General features: G+C 44.8%; 1 protein-coding gene across 2 annotated transcripts; it reads left to right on the top strand.

Moving 5' to 3' along the window:
- The first annotated feature begins 746 nt into the window (after positions 1-746).
- On the top strand, positions 747-11,650 carry LOC100273227 (3'-5' exonuclease domain-containing protein / K homology domain-containing protein / KH domain-containing protein). 2 transcript variants are annotated; one of them, NM_001147669.1, is made up of 10 exons: positions 880-1,018; positions 1,950-2,110; positions 2,690-2,821; positions 2,930-2,980; positions 3,253-3,361; positions 6,632-6,678; positions 6,829-7,045; positions 10,516-10,645; positions 10,737-10,779; positions 11,434-11,650. In NM_001147669.1, exons 1-10 carry the CDS (start codon positions 964-966, stop codon positions 11,506-11,508), a joined length of 1,020 nt encoding a protein of 339 aa, NP_001141141.1. In that variant the 5' UTR covers positions 880-963; the 3' UTR covers positions 11,509-11,650. The 2 variants fall into 2 exon arrangements, with proteins under 2 accessions (XP_008654563.1, NP_001141141.1); XM_008656341.2 differs by lacking the exons at positions 10,516-10,645; positions 10,737-10,779; positions 11,434-11,650 and adding an exon at positions 7,628-8,015 and having other exon boundaries at positions 747-1,018.
- The last annotated feature ends 2,290 nt before the right edge of the window (positions 11,651-13,940 follow it).

Here is a 13,940-nt window from a genome sequence, read left to right as displayed (position 1 = left end):
TAGTCAAAATGTTTTGTGAAAAGTTTTCAAAACACGCTGAGGCATCGATTATAATGTTTGAAACTTTTTTGGATGTTTGGAATATAGTTCTATTTTTTGAAAGCTTCTGCTCTAGGATTTTTTTTTTCAAAATTTTTAGAAATATAGAGATGTTTTCTATGTTTTAATAGTCTTATATCAAGTATTTACTAGATTTAACTAAAAATAAGAAAGAGACAAAACCGTTTTTAAAACTACTTGAAACTATGAAACTATAGCAGGAAGTAATTTGAATGGTCTTGTGAGTCAGATATCTGATTATGGAGTTCGAAAGAAAAAGTGAGTTTAGGCTAGCCGCAGTCACAAACGCCAAAACAAACGCTATGATCATGCAATTACATATGCAGTATGCTGTATGCAGTAGGTAAATGCTGCAGCCGTGTATGCAGAATTAGAGCGAGCACAAGAAACGTTATTCCCAGAGTTTACTAACCTTCTACTCGCCGTACAACATCAGTACAATAAACAGGAGGTAGTTGAGTAAGAAAAGAAAAAGAATAGGAAAAAATAATATTATACATATAGTAGTTGGTATATGATTAAGATATAGAGTCAATATAATAATATAGGGTAAAGAATTTTGCTATAAAAAAGAATATTTAGAATGGTACGAGTGTGGATAGCCTTACCACAGTAAATTGTTAGTTGAGGGAGTGCAATAGCATCAGGGCATCATCATCGCAGATTGGGCTGCCAGTGGAGTTCACGCAATAAATGAACAGGCCCAAGCCCAGCCGACAGCTGCTAGCGGTAACCGTCGCCTCACTTCCGCAGCACCGGCGCGGCGACTATTAGCTATAGCCGAGTAGGCGCAGCCGCGCACGGCGCACCCCTCGTGTTCCCTTTTCGTCCTTGTTCCTCAACGTCGCCGGTGCGCCCGCCTCCTGCCTCTCTCCCCCTGCGAGCGATCGTGAGGGGATCGGGATGGCCTCCCACCATTCCGAGCCCCTCGACCCCGCCGACGCTGACGACCCCTCAGGTGCGGCACTTACCTATGCCTCTCCCCTCTCTCTTCATCCTCCTGGTGGCTCGGCTCTCCCAGTGTTGCTCTACTCGCGGTGTAAATCGTGGCGCGTTAGGTCGCTGCGATCCCGCTGCCTGCTGCTCCGTTTCGCATATGACCGAGCGGCCCCTCCGTTTCGCTTGAAGCGCCCCACCGTTTCGCGCTCATAGTGCTGCGCCCGCGCGGCGCGAGCCCGTACATCTGTGCTCACGGTGCCGCATCGGCGTCCGCTGCTTTTAGGGTTCTGGGAGTTCGTTTAGTCCTTGTGTACTTGTGTTTTAGCTTCTACCTTGCTGTGTTTTGTTGGAGCGTTTTGTGTCATGGTATAATCTTAGGGTTTTTGGGCTCGTAATGTTGGTATGCAGATGCTTATTTGATCGCGCAGCTAGTAACTTCGTGCGGGTTGCTCTAGGGACTAGGTCTTTTTTGGGCGGGATTGCAGAATTACTTGGAGTGAATGCCCATAGTTCCAAGTGAAATACTTGTTCTCTTCAATCACCAATAGTTCTGTATTTTTATATGCAAATAATTTGTGAATATCATAGTGCCTGATCTTGTGATAATTACTTGCTGATAGGTGCTGGCTACTTCATCAGTACTCTTTTTAGCATTGATGAAGAATTAGTTGTGTAGCTGCATTGTGCCAGAAATTCTGGAACAAGTTCTTATGATTCCATTCCGATGCACTTTATCCATTTACTTAATAGTTTGGCAGTGAAATTGGCTGCATATCGCTACCTGTGTGTTTTGTTGGTAGGTTTTTTGCTTGCTAGGATCGGTTATCTTGCTCAGAACAGGGAACTGTTTTTGTCCATATAGTTTCCCCTTGATTGGGGTTGCTTCTACAGTTGTGCACCAATGAGCCAATTTTAATTGCTTTGTATTGATCACTTGATTTCTCTTGCAGATAACAACCCAGAATTACCATGCCCCTCCTATCATATCGTTACCAAACCTGGTCAACTCCCAGTCGAGTTTCTTGAACCCTCAGCTGCCCAGAAGTTGGTAATTGGATTTGACTGTGAAGGTGTTGATCTCTGCCGCAATGGTGCTCTCTGTATTATGCAGGTGAGCAAAAGTAACCTTAGCTGGCATGATGTTGTATTATAGGGTTTTGTTTTCATGATTGTGACATCACAAAAAACTTTATGCAGCAGCCATTCATTTTTCTTATAAGTGGAATAAAACATTACTTCATTACTTTCAGTGGTCTTCATTTTGTAACGAATTGTTTCTGCTAGAAATGCTACTTCATTACCTTGAATTCAAGGGTCATGCATTTACATGTATTTTTTTCATGCACCTAGACTTAATATATTTTCATGATCATGATTGTGTCATCACAAAACTATATGCAGCTGCCATGCATTTTTCTTATAACTGGACTAAAACATTACTTCATAACTTTCAGTGGTCTTCATTTTTTAACGAATTGTTTCTGCTAGAAATGCTACTTCATTACCTTGAATTCAAGGGTCATGCATTTACATGTATTTTTTTTTCATGCACCTAGACTTAATATGCCTGCTGTTTCATCCAACTTTTGTATATGCTTGTCTTGTTCTTGAGGTTGTTCCTAAAGTGTCCACTCTCTACATTTGAGATCCTGATGTGCTATACTTTTTGTTGGTTGTCTACATATTGCAGCTTGCATTCCCTGATGCTGTTTACCTAGTTGATGCTATTGAGGGTGGAAAAGAACTTATTCAAGCTTGTAAGCCCGCACTTGAGTCTGATCATATCACCAAAGTTATTCATGATTGTAAAAGGGACAGTGAGGTGCCTAATGTTGGATTTGAGAACTTTTAGCTTGCTATGTTTCCTTTTTGTCCTTTTAGGAGATTGTAAACTTGACTAACTAGATTAAACTTTATCACTTTTTTGCAGGCTTTGTATTTTCAGTTTGGCATAAAACTGCATAATGTGATGGATACACAGGTAATCACCATATATATTTACTTGCTCATAGGAACAATTTCTAGCGATTTTCATAAGTAGGCTATTTTCTCTGTACTATCAATGTATGATCATCTTCTCTTCTTTGGCACGAAGCTTTAGAACTTAGCATTATCATGAATTAGGGACCATGCGCCCTGCATAAGTATTTATGTGGCGTACCCCTTGCTAGAGAGCTCTCTGTAGTACTATGTAGGATACTGTGGTTATTCTTAACAAGAAAGAAAGGCTTAAATTATTATTATTGTGTGCAGATTGCTTATTCTCTGATAGAAGAGCAGGAGCAGGAAGGAAAAAAGATGACATCTGATGATTACAATTACATATCTTTTGTCAGCCTTCTTGCTGATAAACGATACTGTGGTATGTACTATACTCCGATTCGAGCTGTATGCCTTTTCATGAAAGGAACATATATAGTGCAACCATACAGATTGGTGCAACCATGCAGCCAAGACACAAACATGGAGGTGTGAGGGTTGTTTTGAAAAAGAATATCTTTAGAAAGGTCCTTCTACCTCCATGTTTGTGTTTTGGTTGCACGGTTGTACATATCTGTATGGTTGCACCATATTATGTCCCCTTCCACAAATCTTGCCAGACTTTTTTTACATATTTTCAATGGTAGATTTGTTTACTACAATTTTCACTTTATATGGTGAAATTTAGTCCTGAAGAAAAATAAATAAATTTGCGCAGCTTTTGCTTAAGCTTTGACCATATGTGTTTATGCTTTTATGTCATATGCAATGGAATTTATTGGAAGTGTTTGGTCATAATTCTTGTCGACACGAATTAATAGTCTGGAGGCACAGGGTGGCAAGGAGAGGCCTGCCTCACCCTCAATGATGTCTGTTATGTGACCAGGAGGAAGAAACTATGAATCATCTGCTAGTTTCCTGTGTATTCTCAAGGGAAGTCTGGTTTAATATCCTGAAAACGGTCGGTTTGCAGCACCTCTCTCCCAGTCTCAACTCTACTTCCTTTGATGATTGGTGGGAGAATGTAAACATGACCCTTATTAGCCCCTCCAATAAGAAGCTGCGCAAGGGGCTGAACTCCCTTACCATTTTAGGAGCTTGGGCCATTTGGATTCATCGCAATCAATGTGTCTTCAACAGAGAGCAGCCTAGGGCTAGCAAGGTCATAAATTGGGTCATGGCTGAGTCTCATCTTTGGTGTAGGGCTGGGGCTCGCGGATTATCTGATATCCTTTTACCTCGGCATACTATTTGAGGAGTTGGTCTCTAGTATGCTTAGTGTACTGGTGCTCCCGCTCATTTTCTTTTGTTGGGTGGTGTGTAGAGTTGTATGAGGTTCTTTAACACCTCACCCCATCTTATTCTACTTAATATAATGATACACAGCGTATTCGAGAAAAAAAAACTCGACGTGCAGGGGGTAAGACAGCCCCCGAGTATTGTATTAAGAAGATCTTCTCACACAGGTCGAGAAAACCCCCGAACCCCTGCCCCACCCATACACAGCGGCATCGAAGCCTATGTGAGAACGACCGTGACCGGGGCTGAGCCTTAGACCCCTGCTTTGGCGTGGGACAGACGAGGGGATTTTTTTTAACCACAGCCTGAAATTCGCTTTCACGGGGAGTCGAACCCAGGACCTGAGGAGCGCTACTCAGACCACATAACCAACTCAGCTAGAGGTCTTTTTGCGGGGTGAACTATATGCCTTACACCTTGCTGTATAGTCAGTGCATAAATATGGTTAGGATACTTTCTATTTTTGTGTGCAGATATAACAAACCAAGATGGTGTTTTTATTTGATTGTTGTGTTTTTTTAATCAAATTTGAAATATGACAGCAGATTAGCAGAATTCGGGCATCGTGTGCTTTCAATCCTATGTTAGCTGTATTAAATCTTGTGTTTGGGAATACAATGTACCAACCTGCCAAAGTAGTCCTACTGGGGCCTTTGACAGAAGGTCGAACACCATCTTGAGTGTGAGGCGAAGCTGTGTGACTGTGTCAAGGCTCCACACACAATTCAAAGAGCTCATTTAGTCCCACATCATTACAACAAGCCATCTAGGACTGGTAGAACCCAATAACGGTGCAGCTATGGTGAACCCCAAAGTCCTAGACCAACACATACGAAGGGAAAGCCAAAAAAACTAGCCCATTGGTCCCTGTAGGAACCACTTGTCCCCTCCATTGCTTTTCCCCCCTCAAACACGCAGGTATTGATAGAAGAGAGTCATACATAGACCCAAACTCTCACACACACCTGCTACATGGTATCTAAATCACCGGTTACAAGAAATAAGACAACCCAATTGCTACTACAGTGGTCCTTCAACTTGTTCTCCATTGCTGCAAGTTCCTATCATCAACTATCGTGAATTCTTGTGTGTTGCAACCATTGCCACCACCCCTCTCCACTGTTGGTCAGGCACTCAGGCTGTAATGCCTTGGCCTTGCTGCTGGCAGTCATGATCGTCAACTTATTAGTCTTCATTATCCTTCCATCACATCCTACTTCACTAAGCCTTCTCCCTTGCTCTCCATCCCCTTTTTTCTGCTCTGTTCTAGATCTACATCTAGGAGCAGCAACGGGCAACATAATGTGGTAGATGTAGATTATGCTAAATTGCAGCAGGTGGGGGTGCAATAGTGATCTTTTTGGTTATGAGCTTACTCCCTCCGTTCAAAAAATATTCGTCAAGCTGTCCTAAGTCACTAGGTCTAGTGCTGTGGTGAGAGCTGTCTTTTTGAGCTACCAGTTTACAGGTTCAAAGTCGCCTCTCCGCATTTGCGGGGGCAAGGCTTGCCTCGGTTTATCTTTCCCCAGGCCCCACCCATGTGGGAGCATCTGGTACTAGGTCTGCACCTTTAAGTTATCCTAAGTCAAACTTCTCTAACTTTGACCAAGTTTGTAGAAAAGTACATTAGCATCTATGAAACAAATAAATTGCACTATCAAGACATATTTCATGGTGGATATAGTCATGGTTTCAAAGGCAACAAAGTGAGCTGGATATGCCTTGTCGCTTAGGCACAAAGCGTAACTAGACCCCCAAGGCGAGCTTGGTGCACCTTGATGCTTAGGTTATGCCTTGGAAATAGAGGATATGACTAAACTCATTTGATGTGTTAGCTGTTAGGTTTTGGTGTATCTTTCTATTAATTTGGTCAAACTTAGAAATGTTTGACTAAAGACAAACTAAAATGACCTAACCTATATTTTGGAACGGAGGGAGTAGCAAGTAGTATGTCATGGTTGTGGCAAGTTTTGAAGTCATTACAATCGTCACCCAATGCATGGCATGGAGACTTAACCATGTATTATCAGCCTGTGAGTAACCTATGGTTGATCTTGATCTACTTGTTTCAGCGAAGTGATAGTGCTTATATCTTCGTTCAGCCAAATTCTTTACTACCTAATTACACAGGTGCATGCAACCCAGCTAGAAGTCTATGATATTGGTGCCACCATTCGTATTTTTAACAAAAAGCGTGCTGTTACTGTCAAACATCATATCTGTTAATCCTTCTCCCTATGCACTATGTATTCTCGTTTTGGAGAATTGTGTGGTGCATTGCATTCCTCATCATTGTATGTTTTTATTGTTTGATTGTACATATGGTGTGATACTGTGGTACTGCTTTATGTAGGCATACTATATCCTGAAAAGGAAGAAGTCCGTACCCTTCTAAGGCAGGTCAGCAACCTGCTATTTAGAACATCCTCATGGATATGAAACGTTGTGTTTAGTTTCTCTGATAACGTCTTGCCATTAGCTGTTCTGTTGTTTTGATAGCATATCTTATCGAGGAAAGCTGACAAATAATATTAATTGATGGATTTTCAGGACCCTAACTTTTGGACAATTAGGCCCTTGTCTGATATGATGGTTCGAGCTGCCACAGATGATGTCCGCTTCCTTCTCAGTATATATGCGAAAATGATGGAAAAGTTAAGCAAAGTATCTTTATGGCGTCTGGCAGTTCGCAGTGAGCTGTACTGTAGGTGCTTTTGCTTAAGCGACAACCAGTTTGCAGATTGGTCACCTCTTCCTCCTGTCCCTGGTCAGTATATATAAGATTTTTACCCTTTTGTTTGAAATTAAGGAGCTTACGTCTGTTAGGAATCAGCATCTGGTGGGTTGATAGGATTGCGGATCCTACCGGGCACATGGCACAACGAGTAAGAATGGGGGCTGCGATGGTTTGAGGGCGACGACTAGGGTTAGGGGCGCCGGGGAGGTCGGCCGCAGGGCTTTGCCTACGACCGACAAGAGAGAAGGAATTGCCTTCTAATCTCTTGCTTACCTTCAATTAATACAATCCTTCTCGTTATATAGAGAGGGTTACTTGACCTCTAAGAACTAGATCTAATATTATCCCTAATTCTAATCTTATCCCAAACTAGCCTTATCTTTATTTAAACTATCTGAGGGGCGTGCTACAACACCGAGGTTACTGTAGCGGGCCCTCTTGGGCCTTGACACTACACCCCTCCTGAACAAGCAGGTCGTCCTCAAGCTGCAACCTAACGATGACTGCTAGACACAAACCTAACACCTAAAAATAATCCTTTTACATCTCGGCTTATTTTATTATTCTGAATCTAAAATAGACTGCAACTCTTTATTTTTTTGACCTCTTAAGATGAGATAGACACCTTCCGCGCACTGGATCTGCACGTGTGCAGCCACCTGGATCCTGTTGACGCCATCTGGATGAAAGGGGAGTACATGGATGGCCACCTAGAATGGGTCACAACAATGACCAGCGGAGGCGCCAGTGGCGGATCCAGGATTGGATCAAAGCAGGGGCTATAAGTTAAATCATGTTTGGCGGAGCCACCAGCGGCCATTTTAGGGGTAAGTGCCACGACGATGTTCTCGCAGGCCTGATGTACTAGTGTGCTGCAGCAGGTCTGCCATGGTGCTGCTTGAGCAGGGGCGAAACCAGGATCCAAAATTAGGGGGGACCAAATTAGATTAAGGAGGTTGTTAGAAGCATTTTTTGCACTATTTACATGCATGAGAATTAGCTAAAAAACTAACATGTCCTATAGAATTAGGGAAGCATTAGGCAAGACATTGCTCCCCTGTCCCCCTGGCTTGCAGCCTGCCTCTTGCGTTGCACACATGCGCGCTGCTAACTGTTAGATGTGCATTGGCCATGCTAACTGTTAGATGTGCATTGGCCGTGCTAACTGTTAGATGTGCATTGGCCGTGCGCGCTAGCTCATGACTGCGTCCTGTGTGGTGGCGTGTATTTGCACTGCTGAAGCATGGACAGTCCAGCGTGGATGCGCGCGCTACCACCTAGCGTGCTGGTGGCACGGATGGAGGCCAAATACATGTGTTGAATGACACGATCAGAAAGAAAATTGTGGCCTATCTTAGTTAACCTTTATAGTCTGCATTTATGTTATAATATACTCTTACGTTCCAAAATAGTTGCCCTTTTAGCTCTTGGATGATGATGAATCTAGACACATATAAAACACATGCATCAATCAAAAACTATATAAACCTACTAATTCCCTAAAATGTTAACTACTATTTTAAGATAGATAAAGTATGTATTAATAGGTGTTATAGGGGGCGACCGGGGCTGCAGCCCCGGCAGCCCCCCTCCTAGATCCGCCCCTGGGAGGCGCCCTCGTGGCGGCCGGTAGCGGAATGTGGTGGCGCTAAGCAGTGCGCCCTCGCCGATGACAAGGAGGGAGTAGAGTTGGAGTTCGTTGCTCGTGGGACACGCACCATGCTTGCACTTGGAGACAGCGGGCCGACGCGGTTGCTGATGGTCGTCGCGCCCCCGTGTGCCGAGCTCAACCGCCACCAAGGTTGCCCCGAGTGTCTGCTGGTGCACCTCTTGCAGCCGTCGGCGCACTAGGAGGCCACGCGCCGCAGGCACCTTGTAGGCACTTGCCAGTACAATTGCCTTCCTCTCCGCGAGCTGCTGCAAGGTTGCTGGGACGAGTAGGCGCCACCGCTTGAAGATGGGGCGTTGTCCTTTCCGACACGCTAGGAGGCAGCGTGCCACCGCCTGTAGCTGCGTCTTCGATGCCCTAATGCCATCCACACCCCTGTAGAAGACGCCATCACAGTGCTGTTGTGGCGGCATAGGCATGGGGGCGGTGAATGATGGGATGAGTGAAGGAGTGGTGGGAAGTAGCCCCGGACTGCTGCTCTCCTCGGTGGTCAGGAGCCTGCTGGCCGGTTGTGGCGGTGGCCAGTTGATTGGCTGCGGAAAAGGGCCGGGCACCGAACTCACAGGTAGGACATACGACTTAGAGAAGACCCCCGGCATGACTGGAACCGAACCATGGTGGCCATACTGTAGTAGGGGCGGCGCAGAGGGCAACAATCGTCTCACAATGGCTGATAGGGGCAGGGAGGGCGCTGCAGCGGGCATTGTGGGGATGCCCCCATAGCCGGGAGGGCTGTAGGGGTAATCTTGCGCAGCGGAGGGAAGACATGGGACGACGATGAAGGCTCGATCATGTACGGGGCCGGCGTAGACTGGACCTTGATCGCCCCCAACTGAGCGGTCAGTGCCGACAGGTGGTTGGTGATCAACGTATGGAAGTCCAGCACCTGCCGCTGGAACACCATGAAGGAGTCCTGCGACATGGGCGCAGTGGGCGACATGCTGGTGGCGGCTGCTGCCCTGGAGGTCGCCGGGATGGGGTCTGTCGCCAGGGGAACAGAAGGCTAGGGAGGGTCATCCAACATCCTAGGATCGGTGAGGTCTCCAGTACCAGATTGTTAGGAATCAGGATCTGGTGGGTTGATAGGATTGCAGATCCTACTGGGGACGTGGCGCAACAAGTAAGGATGGGGTTGCGAGGGTTTGAGGGCGACAACTAGGGTTAGGGACGCTGGGGAGGCCGGCCGCAGGGCTTTGCCCACGGCCGGCAAGAGAGAAGGTATTTCCTTCTAATCTCTTGCTTACCTTCAATTGATACAATGCTTCTCCTTATATAGAGAGGATTACTTGACCTCTAAGCACTAGATCTAATATCATCCCTAATTCTAATCTTATCCTAAACTAGCCTTATCTTTATCTAACCTACCCGAGGGGCGAGGGTGTGCTAAGTACCAACGTTACTGTAGCGAGCCCTCTTGGGCCCTGACATTTACCACATAATAATTCCATTTTACCTTTTGTTTTGAGTCCTTCAGAAAAATGTGAAATGTATGACTGTTATTGTAATACAGGTAAACTGCTTGTTGTGTTTAGCAATCTACATGACTCTGACATCAAATAGCTGCAGCAAAGGCAGCAGGCTGCTGGATCAAATAACATTTTTATGGGTTGGCAAAACTGGTTTTGAACAGCCATAGTTGACGTTGTAGGGCCAGAGTTCTATGTCTTGTAACTTTTGACTGCCTAGTTTGGTCCTAGATATAATCCTCACGATCTTGGCATGGATGTGTTTACATTGCATCTGTTACTTCTTTGACCAAATAATTTTAATCTTATCAGTATGTTTACATTGCAGAGTGTTTGCACTGATTGTTGTTCCATGTTTGTGATAGATGACATTGAGGCTGATGTTTATGTTCCTGAAGCCGATATCCTGTCAGTCTTAGATGTGCCTCCTGGGAAAATGGGACGAGTTATTGGCAGAAAGGGGTCAACGATAATGGCTGTGAAAGAATGTTGCAAGTAAATATATTGAGTCTGATTTTGTAAACATCCCATCATCTATGCTGTTAAACTTCATTAATCCTCTGTTATTTTTTGTTCCTGTGGGCAGGGTTGAAATACATATTGGTGGTGCTAAGGGGCCTCCAGACAGGGTATGTTTCCCACAGCCTTATTTGTCAGAAATAATCTATTCATACTGGATAGTCGTGCTGGGCTTTGCTAAATTGTTGATCCAGCCTTGTTTGAATAACGAAGTGGTGGGCTCTGCACTTATTTTTTCCCCTTTTGTTTTTCCCTATTTGAGAATAGGGCTTTAGTTCCCATTCATTTGTTGTTTTCACTGTCAGTCTGCCTATCATGGTGGACCTTTCTCTTAGTATTGTTTCTCACTTTCTCTCATATGCCACTTGGTTTACCCTTAATTCTGGATTCTGGATGTGTCCATTGCCTATGCCTTTGTCTATGGCAAGTAGCCACATGTCAGAAATGTTGATGGCATATTAGGAATCGAGGTATATTTGTGATCACTGTTGGATGTGTGTGTGTGTGTGTGTGGCATGTGTTACAAGCCTCTAAATGTCTCGATCATTGCCTTAATCATTTCCAGCTGTATGCACTCACTAGCGAACAACTGCTTGAAATCAATTGTTGTTAGTGTTATCGTAATATTATGGTATCACACTAGGATGTTCTTCCTAACTCTACATAGATATTGGGTAGGCACGAATCATTTTGCAGCAACTGATCTGAATGCACATATTTCAGCTTTTGTACTGATCCTGTTTTTATCTGTGTTCTAAATGTAGGTGTTCATCATTGGACCAGAGAAGGAGGTCAGGAAAGCTGAGGCCATCTTTCGAGGCCGAATGCTGGAGTTCTAGAGATGTTACCCTTTGCGATACAGGTTTCAACTGCTTTATATTTTGAACGTAAAAAGGGGAATATCCAAAAGGTGTATGCGGGACCGTGGATCCCTTGACCGTCTGTGAATCATGAAAACAAAATAAAGGATTTCAACTTGGCACTTCGCGTTTCTGGCCTGTTTTCCTCAACGCGTCAGGATGCAGAAGCATGTTTAGATTTCACTCTAGCCTCCACCTGTGCACTAACATGGTAACGATCGTTGTAATTGCGGCGCATTGATTAGGTCATCTGGTCCTCCGGCTGCTAAAGGATAAAAGGAGGGCGACCACCAAAACAAAATTACTCGAGCCGGAGCCTGCTGTCCTATCCCCACCGTTACGTAGAGGTGGTGCTCTAAATTTTAACTATACAATTTAAAGATTAGATTATGATCTATTTCTATTCATTTTCAATTAAAATTAATTAAGGGTTTAAACAAATTGTAAATAATTATTTGGGTTGTGATTCATTACCACCCCTACTTTACATCGGCTGCGGAAGAATGGCAAGGTGAGGGCTGGGAATAGAACTTAGCTATAAGAGCAGGTCTAACCCTCTATATCATTTAATTTTTATAACATTAATTTAGCTACCACATAAGCAATTTGGTGACATGGTAAGAAAATTAATAAGAAAGATGAGGAAATTCCATGAGAAATTAGGTCTACACATGCGACGAAGACACAAGAAATCATTGTTTTACCGTTGGGATGAGCATCCAGTTTCCATCAGAGTTCACAGTTTACTAGCCACACTGTTACATCCATATTTATTACGACACTACAACAAAAAATAGCGATGAAACTTATAGTTTCTATCAGTGATTTTTTAGTGAGGGTCAGCTATGGGAATCAATTGTAGTTTGTGTTGTGACTGCTATAGCTATGCTTTGCCTGGACAATTATCAGTCATTGAAGGCGGGTGAGGAGCCCCACCCCTATGGGAGAGGGTCAGAGGGGAGAGATCCATCAACTCAATTGTGGACGCAGAGGCCAAAATGTAGGGCTCGGCAACAAACCGGATGGACCAGGCACCGCCGCACCGGCACGGAGGATGATGGGTACGTGACGTCCCGGGAGGACCACATCCTGTATCACTGTTCCTCTTGAGATACTCCGCTGTTTAATGTGTTTACTCGTTACCAGTGACACTGCACAGTGGAGTAGGAGTGTCAGATTGTTTGTGGAGGAGACTGAGGAATGTCGACTGCTCCTCGGAATATCCACACGAGAGTAGACGCAACCCCGGCCTGGAAACGGTAGATTTCCGCGCTGGTTCTAGGATGAACAAGTCCGACGCGGTTTCACTTTCACAACGGCGGCCGAATCGGTCGGGATCCGCCGCTTGCCCCACCCGGCCACCCCCAACGCGCGACGGCGACGGCGGCGTCCGATCCGACGTGTGATAAGGCGCGACCCAAGGGGACCACGACGGCCGCGCTTGGCGACGAGGGCTCACCGGGGCTGGGCCCCCATCCACCCACGAGGCCGCGTGGGCCGCCCGCATAACTCGCACACGGCCGATGGACCGACGCCGATGGCTGGCCGGGGGGTGGTCCAATATCCAAATGCTCGGCGGAGGCCCGCCCGCTGTCATCTGATGAGTGATGACCGATGCACGCTCCTCCTTCGGCAGGAAAGGGGATGGCTACGTGTTGCTAACTCAGAGCCGTTACGTGTCGCTTCTCCAGGCTTGACGTCTCATTAATTAACTGCCGCACTGTTTTTAATGATGCAATCCAATCCTCGGAGGAGCCCACCTGATCCAAGTGAAGCACTGCAGCTACTGCTCACTCCCGTGTATAGAAGAACACAACTATGATATAAATATATACTAGTTAATTTGCAAAGCCAAATACGGATCAGGATTAGGGATGAAAACTGACGGAAAAACCTCTCTCCCGTTTCTATATCCGTATTTTATCATCGGAAACGGGATCGGATCCGGAATAGTCGGGAACGGAAACGGGAGCGGAATAAACGGAATTGCGAAAACGAACGGAAACGGAAATACTAACGAAAACTCACAATCTAATACAAATAGAAATGTTATTGACGTTTGACTAGTGATTGACTGGCAGAAATAATATAAAACAAATAGATATAGAGAGGCAACATTCTATTGTTGTTTGGTTGCTAAATGTGTACATTTAGCTACATCCAATGTTGTTTAAGACTTTAAATCACTTGTCATTTGACACTTGTCATTTGAAAAGAGCCGGTGGTTACAATGGCCAATTGTGCTATAATTTGTCACCTAAATACACGAGGGTTTTGTTTATATATTAATGCATATTAGGCTCGTCCCATATTTGTCCAATACGGAATAAATAAGGATTCGATCCGGAAAAAACGGGATCCCGCAAAAACGGACGGAATAAGTCCTCTCCCGTTTCCGTCCTGTTTCCATA

Source organism: Zea mays, chromosome 8 (assembly GCF_902167145.1).
Source record: "Zea mays cultivar B73 chromosome 8, Zm-B73-REFERENCE-NAM-5.0, whole genome shotgun sequence".
Lineage (NCBI taxonomy): Eukaryota > Viridiplantae > Streptophyta > Magnoliopsida > Poales > Poaceae > Zea > Zea mays.
Note: the sequence above shows the minus strand (reverse complement) of the source record. Positions and strands in the feature narration are given on the sequence as shown.

Excerpts from the sequence above, each read along its gene's own strand:
- LOC100273227 (NM_001147669.1), top strand. The coding sequence starts at position 964 with ATGGCCTCCCACCATTCCGAGCCCCTCGACCCCGCCGACGCTGACGAC. Across the intron at positions 2,822-2,929 it reads ATTGTAAAAGGGACAGTGAG|GCTTTGTATTTTCAGTTTGG; the intron begins GTGCCTAATGTT and ends ACTTTTTTGCAG. Across the intron at positions 7,046-10,515 it reads ACCTCTTCCTCCTGTCCCTG|ATGACATTGAGGCTGATGTT; the intron begins GTCAGTATATAT and ends TGTTTGTGATAG.